At 35.3% G+C, this 12075-nt stretch overlaps 1 protein-coding gene across 4 annotated transcripts in view; it reads left to right on the top strand.

Moving 5' to 3' along the window:
• Window positions 1-12075, top strand: part of SCYL2 (SCY1 like pseudokinase 2) — a 38620-nt gene that overhangs the window by 14868 nt on the left and 11677 nt on the right. For 2 of the 4 annotated variants that reach the window (XM_040556343.1, XM_040556366.1), the window contains exons 4-12: window positions 1652-1796; window positions 2360-2509; window positions 3155-3376; window positions 4238-4354; window positions 5940-6065; window positions 7429-7605; window positions 10129-10140; window positions 10273-10395; window positions 11510-11623. In XM_040556343.1, the coding sequence (XP_040412277.1) occupies window positions 1652-1796; window positions 2360-2509; window positions 3155-3376; window positions 4238-4354; window positions 5940-6065; window positions 7429-7605; window positions 10129-10140; window positions 10273-10395; window positions 11510-11623 (1186 nt within the window). The remainder of the gene's footprint in view (window positions 1-1651; window positions 1797-2359; window positions 2510-3154; window positions 3377-4237; window positions 4355-5939; window positions 6066-7428; window positions 7606-10128; window positions 10141-10272; window positions 10396-11509; window positions 11624-12075) is intronic. The other 2 variants (XM_040556349.1, XM_040556359.1) reach the window with 1 other exon arrangement.

Genomic DNA, 12075 nt, shown 5'->3' with positions numbered 1-12075 from the left:
CTATTGAGATACAGAAAAGCTTTGTTGTAGATTCATGCTGAGACATTGTGTCTTCTGTGTTATTTTTAAGGAATAAACAAAAAGTTAGGTTAGTCTTCTTGCCTATAATTTTATTATTCAGAAATATATCTTCATTAGTGGTACTCAGCCTCGTTTTCTGTGTTCATACTGATGCAATGTTTTAGTGTTCTCATGAAATATTCCTTCTTTAAACCAACAACGTGCACTACCATCTACACTGCTTTCTCCAATAAAAAAAATTCAGGACTTCAACATTTGAAATTTGGAAGCACAGTGTTACAACTAGTCTACTTTATGTGTGGAAACTTGCTTCATCTATGCTTTTTAGATACCACTAATACAAAGATCCATAAACAAGACCTTCAGTTGTTCACGAAGAAAGCAGTAGAACAAATAATTAGGAAAGCAGTCACTTTGCAGGCAAAGTGCAGGTCATATAACAAGCATATTTGTGTGTATCACAGAATCGTCTAGGTTGGAAAAGACCTCCAAGATCACCGAGTCCAACCTCTGACCTAACACTAACAAGTCCTCCACTAAACCATATCGCTAAGCTCAACATCTAAACGTCTTTTAAAGACCTCCAGGGAGGGTGACTCAACTACTTCCCCGGGCAGCCCATTCCAATGCCTAACAACCCTTTCAGTAAAGAAGTTCTTCCTAATATCCAACCTAAACCTCCCCTGGCACAACTTTATCCCATTCCCCCTTGTCCTGTCACCAGGCACGTGGGAGAATAGACCAACCCCTACCTCGCTACAGCCTCCTTTAAGGTACCTGTAGAGAGTGATAAGGTCGCCCCTGAGCCTCCTCTTCTGAAGGCTGAACAATCCCAGCTCCCTCAGCCGCTCCTCATAAGCCTTGTTCTCCAGACCCCTCACCAGCCTCGTCGCCCTTCTCTGGACTCTCTTGAGCACCTCCATGTCCTTCTTGTAGTGAGGGGCCCAAAACTGAACACAGTACTCGAGGTGCAGCCTCACCAGAGCTGAGTACAGGGGGACAATCACTTCCCTAGACCTGCTGGCCACACTGCTTCTTATACAAGTGTACTTGTTTTATATTAATTTGCAAAGTAAAAGAATATTCAGATGCTACCTTACATGTTATTAATTTTGCTTCTGATTACAGTTTGACTACATTAAGCATTGCTTCAGTTGGGGGCATGCCAGTTTTAGGCACAGCTAACAGCCTGATTTTACAAGGTTTAACAATAGCAAGAATTATTCGTTTGATTTTTCTTGAGTCAGGACAAGAAAAGTACCGATTTAAAAAAAAAAAAAAAAAAAAAAAAAACACCACCACTTTTTATGAAGCTCTGTGTGCATCATCGGTGATGTTATCAGAATAATATCATCAGAGTGTTATCAGAATAGAATAATTCAAGCTGATTTATATATTTTCGTAAGATTTTTTGAAATTTTAAGTTATTTTTATATATGTGTAAATATATATAAAACCTCTAATATAAATGCTTACAATGATTCAAAACCTGAAATAAAACATGTTTTTAGGTTAATACCAAGTCTAATAATGTGTGATATGATGTCTGTATTGTTCTTTGTTTGCAGTCAAGAGTTCTATTACATTTATTTACAGGAAACTTTTTGTTTTTAATCTGTTTTCTCTCTAGAGACTGCTTGGCATTTTGTACAGAACCAGTGTGTGCAAGTTTAGCTAATGTTCTTGGCAGCTGGGACAATCTACCTTCTCCTTTACCATCCGACATTAAAGAATACAAACTTTATGATGTGGAGACCAAATATGGCTTGCTTCAGGTATGTCAATTTTGCATTTAAAATTTTCTTGTGCGTTTAGTATTAATCATCATTTTACAAAGTTTACCTTGTCTGTCTATAGTAAATCAAATAATTGCAAAGCGAGAGATGATAGTGGCCTGATCACTATAAGTTTAAGAGAGGATGAATACTAGAGGCTCTATAAGTTGCTGCTATTTTTGCTTATTCTGACATGGAAAATAAGAAACGGAATGAATTTTTTATATTCTATATAAATGTTTGTACTAGAGCTGTCATTCGTGAATCTTTACTTTCTGTGGAGGGACAATAGCTTTCAGGTTTTATTTGGTGAAAATTTTGTTCAACGTTGATAGTTAATCAATGTTAGTAATTTCATCTGCTGCTTACCTATCTGTATTTAATTTCCTTCATACATAATTTTTAAAACGTAGTCTAAAGTCAGTGGTGAAAAATTCCTTCTCTGTTAACATCAATATAACCATGACCACAAGAAATAAGGTTGTAGACGTGACAGAAATTTTATAAATGTTGTACAGCATATCTAGGGAAATATTTAACCTGAAATAATCTTTCCTTAACAGGTTTCTGAAGGCTTGTCCTTTTTGCATAGCAGTGTGAAGATGGTCCATGGAAATGTTACTCCTGAAAATATAATTTTGAATAAGAGTGGAGCATGGAAAATTACAGGCTTTGATTTTTGTATCCAATCAACAAATCCATCTGAACAGGAGGTAATAGATCTTTATATTTTTCATTATTAAATTTCAGATTCAGATTTTTATCTGAAACCAGGTTCTTGAGCTTGCATGTTAATACAGAATCATTTATTTAATGTTTACCTCTATTTTGTTGGCAGAAAGTTTGAACATACGGTACAGGCTTGAACATATGGTACAGGTCTGGACTGATGCCTTTGGTCATCGAAGAGAAAGAGGCCAACTTGGCTCAGTAGGCTCAGAATAGGCTAGTGATGGTCTCAGACCAGCTGAAAGTGCCTGTGGCACTTCTGCTCACCTGCAGCATGTACAGGAGAATGCTCACCTGTAGGCGTGTGCCTAAATAATTTAGTCTGTAACATCCATTCTGTGCCCGCTTGCTATCTCCTGAAATGAATTCCTATCATAGTTTGTTTCCCTCTTTACAGCAGTGCTATCACATTCACATTACTGGTACTAATTCTAATGTTCAGACTGAACTGCGAGCTGATCACTTGAAGTTACAGACATAGATTCTTAATAGTTTTGCCTTACTCCATTTCTGTTTCATGCGTAATTGAATTTGAGTGGATTAGTTTTTCTTTTTTTGCTGCTCAAGTTTCCTATTTAAATTCTATAAAAATCCCTAATAAATGTACTTTTTTTTTATTTCTCTCCTAGCCAAAGTTCCCTTGTAAGGAATGGGATCCAAACTTGCCATCCTTGTGTCTTCCAAATCCCGAATATCTGGCACCAGAATACATTCTTTCTGTGAGCTGTGAGACAGCCAGTGATATGTACTCCCTAGGAGCTGTTATGTATGCAGTGTTTAATAAAGGGAAACCAATTTTTGAGGTCAACAAGCAGGATATTTATAAAAGTTTTAGTAGACAACTCGATCAGGTATTCTATTTATAAATATTATACATTGATTTTCATATTTGAAAAGTGACTGTTTTAAAGCGGATTTAAATATCTTAAACACGATACCAGTGCTCCACCACAACCAATCCAGTAATGTTATCTTACTTTGCATGCTGTCTTTACAATAAGGAAAAAAAAATCCTAGTAAAATATGGAAAATTAAAATATGTGTAGAGGAAGTTACGTGTACCAACTTTATGAACTACAAAGTTTGTTTTTCAGCTGTTTGCTCTGTAACCATGTTGAATGCTGGTCTTGTAGGATAAATGCTTTACCTGTTAGGGTGAACAGTGTTTAACAGAAAGCAGTGAATGACCAGTGTAGGACTGGCGAAGATTGCCAAGTTCAGAGTGATTTGATCGATTGGTGTCCATTTAATTACCAGCTATTTTACATTCTTTGTGGACTATGAACATTAGCAGAAGACAGTCAGTTGGAACAGCTGGCATAATGTACATTCATGTGCAAATTTCCTTTGTATCTTCTTTGGGTGCCTGTTGTTTTAATATTATGTAATGTATTTTAATATGTCTAAACAAGACTTCAGATAATAACGTGTACCTCTTTAAAAATACTGCTTTTTGTGTTCTCTAATAACCTGAACACAATTAGAAGTTGGGAACAGGGGGATGTGACCTGACACAGGTAGGCTATTGGGAAACGGAAAGAAAACCGAGGTATCAGAAGCAAATGGGTTGTGAAAGGGGAGGAGGGAGGGATATCAAAGGTGTGGGTAGAGAAACCAGCAAGAGGACAAAGTATAGTCCTAATGTATATTGGAAATAGTCATATGCAGGATTTTCTGACTTCATGGTGCATGTGCTTTAATTACTTGTGCAGCTGAGCCGTTTAAGCTCCAGTAATCTTCAGAATATACCAGAGGAGGTGCGTGAACATGTAAAGCTACTCTTAAATGTAGCTCCAGCAGTCAGACCAGACGCAGATCAAATGACTAAGGTCAGTTCATGGAAACTACAGTGGCTATACGAAAGAGGGAAAATAGTGTTTGACTTGTAGAAACAATAGAGCTATTTTAAAGTTTTTTTTTTCTTGTTAATCTTTTGGTTGAAATGTTAAATGTTTTTGAATTACTTGGGAAATAGTAGTGTTAGCTGGTACCTAAAGTTGTCCTTACTCTAACCTTTGTTAGTATGAAAGAAGTGTATGCTGAAACAGAGTTTAAAATAATCATTCAGTACAACAGTATTTTGTTACTTTCCAATACAGTATTTTCTATGATACATTTTATTAAATTCAGTCTTTAAAAATGTACTGGAAGGATTTTAAAGCCATGAAGTGACAAAGAGCAGTGAATTTCAGGATTAACTTTTGGCTTATGATTTTTGTGTATTATCATGTAGTTCCAACCCCCCAGCCATGAGCAGGGACACATTCCACTTGATCAGGTTGCCCAAAGCCCCATCTGAGCTGGCCTTGAACACTTCCAGGGATGGGCCATCCACAGCTTCTCTGGGCAACCTATGCCAGCGCCTCACCACCCTCATAGTGAAGAATTTCTTCCTATTATCTAATCTAAATCTACCTTTTTCAGTTTAAAGCCATTACCCATGGTCCTATCCCTACATGCCCTTGCAAAAAGCCCCTCTCCATCTTTCTTGTAGGCCCCCTTTAGGTACTGGAAGGCTGCTTTAAGGTCTTCCTAAAGCTAATGTGGAGCTTTACATGGGCCTTGCTATTTTAAATGAGGTTAAGGTAACCTGTGCACAGTGCCATGATCCTGTACTTAAGACTCCTTTTGGTATGTGATTTAGAATATAGAATTTAAGTCTACGCTTCAAGCTAAGACTAGCTTGAATTCTATGCAGATTTATTTTTTTCTTTATTGCTCTACTCCTATGAGCTTCTCTTTCTGCCTGATGGCAGAAATTCTTTATATGATTTTATATCCTTTCAATTTGCATAAATTTTTCAAGTGAAAACAGTTGTCTAAATGGTCTGAGAGACATTCTCTAAGCATGACAAGACCATGAAGTTTGATATATCCCGCCCTGAAACAGAACTAGCGGAAAGGAGGACTCTTAACCATGCAAGTTTTCAAATGCAGAACATCCCATTCCAGTTTGTGTAGGTCTGGGATAGACACCCTTCTATTCTTTTCATTCAGCTGCCAACCAAAAGCTGAATATTCAGGGATGAATTTTAGATTTAACAAAAATAAATAAATCCTGTCCACATTGTGCATTTGCATCAGTCTTTCATGAATGATGTTCTGTTAGTATTAAAGTTTATTTTCCTTTTTTGTAGACAAATTATTATTTCATATACGAAGTTAATTTATATAAACATGATGTGCATTATTGTGTACTTTAAAATGCTAGGAAAATTGTCTTAACCTTTATCTGTGAATGTTACAGTACTTAGTATGTAAAAACTTACTTTTCTAATCATTAATTGCAGCTACTTTGTTGTAAAGGTTTACTGTGATGCATTGAGAAGGTAAAAATATGATTGTGTATGGAATCTTTGTAGTATTGTCAATATTGTATCCCTCCAGATCATAAACTTGTTCTCTTATTTTTAGATACCATTCTTTGATGACGTAGGAGCAGTGACACTTCAGTATTTTGATTCGTTATTTCAAAGGGATAACCTTCAGAAATCACAGTTTTTTAAAGGGCTACCAAAGGTTCTGCCAAAGCTGCCTAAGGTATGTCTGTATGATTTCTTAAAATAGTTTAAAAATACATAGTGTTGTACCATAATGGACTGCCATGAGGTTGTCAGAATTGGAAGGAGATTGGAAAATAATTTGTGGAAATTCTTCTCAACTATCAATAAATTTGGGAACGGGAAACGGCAAATTGTGCTATAGCATGTGTAAGGAATCATTGGTTGCATGTCGTGTTGTAGTTCATTCCACTTTGAAAGGACATTATCTTCTTCCCAGTTATAAGGCTTTCCCTTTGTTTCCGGATGCTGTCATAGCTATTTGAAGTTATCTTGCCACGTTTTCTCCCAATTTGTATCTAGGATTGCTTCAGTGTCTTTGTGGCACTTTAATGTTGAAGGATGTAAAGCTTCCTTCCCTCAACAGACTAAATGCTTTGCTGTACTACCAGTACCCAGAAACCTCAAAGGGTCTGTCATTCCACTTTTCTCCTCTGTAGTGCTAGACACTGTCTAGACTGACTCCTTTTCTTTTTGTGGTATTCTTAAATTTATGTAAGACATAATGCATAAATGATGGAAAAGTAGTTTAATACATAATAGAATAGCTGAACTTCTCAACCATCATGTTACATTTCTTTATTTTTAATTGAATTCAATTTTGAACTACACAGTGCAAAATTCAGACTTCATATTTAACGCTATCTTCTTTTTAATTTAGCTTTTCCCTTTGATCAAAAATTGTTGACGTTTTGAATTTGGGCATAGATAGGGCATAGATAGGATAACCACATTGTCTTTAGTGCATTCACTTTTTTTCTGTCTTAAAAACAAATTATGGAGAGGGTCTGTGCCCTTGAGCTGTGTATTTCTCTTTATTGATTTTAAAAGCATTTAAGTTTGCCTAACTCTGCAGTAGACCTCCACATTGTAATTGTCTGTATTTTGTCAGCTGAATCCTACTTGTAGTGGGAATGTACTTGGAGTCTATGGGGCAGTATAGTAGCTTCGTATGTTCCGAAAAAAGTGAGTAATAGGGTAGTGAAAAACTGATATATAAATTTTCTGGTGGTAAAAGTTATTTTTTTTTCTAAACCAAGTATGTAGAATGAGTTTTCATAATTCATATAAGTGATTTAAAGTCCTGTTATCTGTACGTTTAATAGCTTTTTATTGTCCTTCATAGGTTGTAGTCTCCAATTGTGTCTTGAGTGCAAACAGAAAAGTAACCAAAGTAGCACAGTTTAAATTAGCTTAACTATACTGTGAAAATATTTTCAAAATTGAAAGTTGTCTTTTTGGGAGTGGGGGGCGGGGATTAATATCAGGTTAATACAAAAGCTGTTGAAATGGCACAATAGCAGCATGTTATAACTTGATGTATGATTGTTTTTGTCTCTCAGCGTGTTATAATTCAGCGAATTTTGCCTTGCTTGACCTCTGAGTTTGTGAATCCTGATATGGTACCCTTTGTTTTACCCAATGTTCTACTAATTGCTGAGGAATGCACCAAAGAGGAATATATCAGGCTCATTCTGCCTGATCTTGGTCCTGTTTTTAAGCAGCAAGAACCAATCCAGGTATGTTACAGTTGTTTCGATTACGGTTCAGATTACAGATTTTCTCTTCAGTGCTTCTTCTCTGAAAAATGACTGTTCTAGTTCTCTTCTCTTACCTTCACACAGGTTGCCCAACCTGCTCTGTAATTGTCCAGACAGTCAGTCTTGATTCATACAAAACAGATTTTTTCAGAAAATTTACCTCTGTTCCTGCCTTTTTATTTGGGTTTTCTGAAGGTATATTTGCATTTATACATTAGATTAGATTAGTATAAAGGAAACATTCAATTTTCTACTCAACTCTTACCTTCAGTTGGTTGTAGAAGGTATATTTTAAATCATTATATCACTATTATGGCTGATCTCCGCTGGGTTGTACAGTACAATATTTGCACATATTCAACTGGTAACTGAACCTATGTTTTTTTTGCTCGTGTCTGGATCAGTAACACTGGAATCTTGGAGTGGAAAAGTTCAAACTTTGACGCTCTCTTAAACTCTCTTAAAAGTGCTGTTTACTTATGATAATAAAATCATTTATTTGGGGGCTGTGCACAGATTTGCAAACTTTTTCCATCTTACTCGACAAATGTACTGAGACAGTGCAAGTAAAATATGTTTTTTAATTGTTGTTTATATGCATAAAAGTAGTAAGTTATAATTACTGTAAAGGAGCAAAAGATTTGTATCCTTTTTTCAACTCTATGTATGACAATTTTTGAGAATTTTGTTGCTATGTTAGGCATCACACCTCAACAGATAAGAGGTAGCTATGCATTCCTTCTAGCTCACCTTGCTTTAATGCTGGCTGCTGTTATTTCTTTGCAAAGCACTAGAAGGCTTTAAACATAGGAATGAACAAGTAGATGTTTTATTTCTGTGAAAACCACATCAGAGAACTCCCATTATTCTGGGGAGGGGAGAAAGGGTACAGCTGTATTACCTCAGAATAGCTCAGAAAATTAGAATTTCTTAGTGTTCTTTTTGTTTGGTACATTGTGGTTTTTCGTTTTGTCTTGAAAAAGCTAAATGTCTAATTGACAGGAAGCCAATAAATGTTTCATTTCTACTGTTTCATCCTAAAAGATTACATTGTGTTTTTCTACCTTTAACGTCAGATATGTGAGGCATCCTCTCTGCAAAAAGTTTGTCTCAAGGTTATATCTGGAGCACAATGGGTTTTATATTTATATATTGATATTTTTAGTGTGCGCTATGTACTAGATGACTCATTTCACTTTTATTTCTATGGACTTTAAAGTTTGAGAGAGTTTTTCTAAGACGTCTAGGACAGGTTTTCAAAGTCAATATACCATGAATTTGGGGAAAAAAAAAAAAGTTTGTGGTCCCAGAGAACAGAATTCCAGGTCTGATTGGCAACATCATGTCTGTGCAAGGCACAAACTTAGAGTTCCTGTGTTGTTGTTTTCCGTTTTTTTTAAACTAATGGGGAGGGTCTGTAAGTGTTTCTTCCAAACACCCTCTCAGGATGTTTTAGATCTGTTCGAAGCTTGTTGCTTGGCTTTTGTAGGACACTTGAGTTTGAAGCAAATGTATCTTGGGAGGCTACTGCATTTCAGTATGAAGAAATTGTTATCCAGTGTTCACAGTGTCTTCATATGATGGAATTTATAGTATTAACATTGAATAATTAATTAAACTGTTTGTTCATATCACGCTCTTGGAGTTAGTGTGGAATAACTGGAGTGCTATAAATTAACATCCTAGTACACTTGTATTTTTACTCTGATGCTTCTGTTTATTTGACCTTCAAACACTGATAGCTACATATTTTTAGACTTAAAAATTGAAATCACTTTCTCCTGTGAAATAGCTGGCTTTTTATTATGAACGTAATACCACCTACCACACTTCATCCATCCACTACAACCCACTTTCTATAAGGAGCCTAGATATCAGTGGAAAGTCAGTCAGCAGTAGAAGGTTGTCTCACCTATTTCAGATGGTTACCTTGAAATGAGTTGCAAAGCTCTCTGTATTGGAGACCAAGTCTGGATGAATAAGACTAGCAGCTAACTTTTGGATGGCTAAGCCTAAGCAAGATGAATCCCACTTTGCAAATGTGCCATTCTTGTTTTGCTTTTTAGTCAAGCTAGATGTGAGTTTTTTTCTGCTTTATTTTTTTTTCCATTTTATGATATACAATACCAACATGAAATGGAATAAAGCTATTTTATGTCCATGTGGTAGCTGTAATATTCATTTCATCTGTTCCCAGTTTTGATTTCAGATTCACATGGAATGCGGCTTTTACAGGTGGAGTTGTGATTAGATGCTTTGAAGACAGCATTTGATCCATGTTTTTGGGGGTCTTTAGATTTTTCAGTAGTGATGTGTGTAAAGAATTTCTGTGGGTTGATTTTAACAAAAGACCATGTTGTAAATAGAAACAAGAACGCCCTCCTCAGTCATTATGGCTACTTATTTCAGAAATATGTCTAGAAGACATTTTGTTTGATTTATATTTGCTGTTCTTAAAATGCAATAATATGTCAAAGTGTTTTTTGTTTTCCATGCCTTCAGGCAAGCAACATGGTAAGTGATACCATTTACTGAGTTACAAGAAAACTTCTGAACATTTAATGATAGATGCAATATACTTTAAATTGTAAGTATACATTTCTGGAGTTAAAACTTTTGGCTTCTGAACTGTCCTTCTTTTCATAGATCTTACTGATCTTCCTGCAAAAAATGGACTTGCTCCTAACCAAAACTCCACCGGATGAAATAAAGAACAGTGTTCTACCAATGGTTTATAGAGCCTTGGAAGCACCTTCAATTCAGATCCAGGTATAGCAATTGCCACCTTTATTTAAAACTGCCTGATTTCACATGGAGTAACCACTTAACTGTTGTTCTAATGCTCTTATCCTGGATTCTAACTAGGTACCATAGCAAAAAGTAGGATGAACCTTTATGACACATTACCTGTGCTGCAGAAACTGTGCATGCATGCATGCTCTTACCAGTTAGAGATAGGTGCCTTACGCTGAGGTCCCGCTGATATGAACATCTGTGTTGACAGTTAACGTGGAAGATCTGCTTTGCTGTAAAATCATGTTAGTACAACTAACTTCCGGTGACATTTTTACATATCTGTATTTTAATTTCTCTTTGTTTTCTATACACTTCTAAGGTGTTTTTTGTTGTTTTTGAAAATGGAATTTTCCACTAGAAGTGGATTAACTTCCACTGGAATTAACTTCCATTTAGCCAAAGGTATTCAGGAGTGGGAGGGGGGAGATAAACACAATATTAATTAAAGAAGGATTTGGATAAACAGATGTGACTCTTACCCTTGCAAAGCCTTTGCAGTATTATGGAGAGAAGTTTTTGTTTCTACATACTTGGCTTGAGATTTTTCTGCAGTAGCAGTTCAGTTATTCAGGTATTTACTTGCAACCTATACCTAGTATTGCTGTGTCTCTTATTTTTTGAGATTGGGCTGAAACTGGGTAATTTTTTTTTTGTTTCTTAAGTATGTTAAATATGCTCTTTTATAATTCAATCTGCTATCATACTGCTGCAGAGCATTATTGATAGCGCTCAAATTTGCTTGACGTTTGTAGAAAAACATTACATTTTGATGACCCTCGTAATATAAGTTGTGGTTTTTGTAAAGGTGCTTTGTGAAAATGCAAGATATTCTTGTTATCTGTGTATTTTATTATAAATTTATGAATACTCTTTCAAAATACATTTTCCAAGTTCTATCTGTGTGTCATTGTTTTATCATTCTAGGTATTTTTAAGTGAGTCTGCTTAGCTGAACATGATGAATATTTCCTTAAAAGGAAAGCTTGAGAAGACATTTTAAACTAATTTTGACCTTGAGTAATATTAGTACTAATTTTATAATAAACAGGCTTCTTTCTCTTTAAACTTATGTGAAATATTTTTTATAGGAGCTTTGCCTAAACATAATTCCCACGTTTGCCAATTTAATAGATTATCCATCAATGAAAAATTCATTAATTCCAAGAATTAAAAATGCATGTTTGCAAACTTCTTCTCTTGCTGTAAGTATTCTAATAATTTTATCTATTTCTTAGTCCTCAGAAAATGTTGTTAGTGTTAATTCCATTGTTTCTTACTGCTGTTGTGTTTTCAAAGGAAAGATCATCAATGTGCCCAAATTTCTTCTTTGATTTTTTTACTTTTTTCAAAATAGTTTACTTCTTTGTTTACTTTAACAATTTTTAAAGTGTTGTTGGCAATTGCCAGCTGTTAACAATACTGTAACTATTGGTAAAGTGTGTTCCAGAGTATTATATGTTAAGTGTTTCTCTTGTAGAAAAGCTAAATTTTTTGTGAGCAATATGCAATTGTATATTTTCCTTTCATAACACAAAAGTTTGCTTTAAATTGTCTTGAAATTTCAGATCTGAAGGTTGTAGTTTCAGAAATGCCTTTCTTCTGAGTTTTGTGTGTTCTTAGGCAAAATACAGTTAAGATTTTTGTTTAAAATCTT

This window comes from Cygnus olor, chromosome 1 (assembly GCF_009769625.2).
Source record: "Cygnus olor isolate bCygOlo1 chromosome 1, bCygOlo1.pri.v2, whole genome shotgun sequence".
Taxonomy (NCBI): Eukaryota; Metazoa; Chordata; class Aves; order Anseriformes; family Anatidae; genus Cygnus; species Cygnus olor.
Note: the sequence above shows the minus strand (reverse complement) of the source record. Positions and strands in the feature narration are given on the sequence as shown.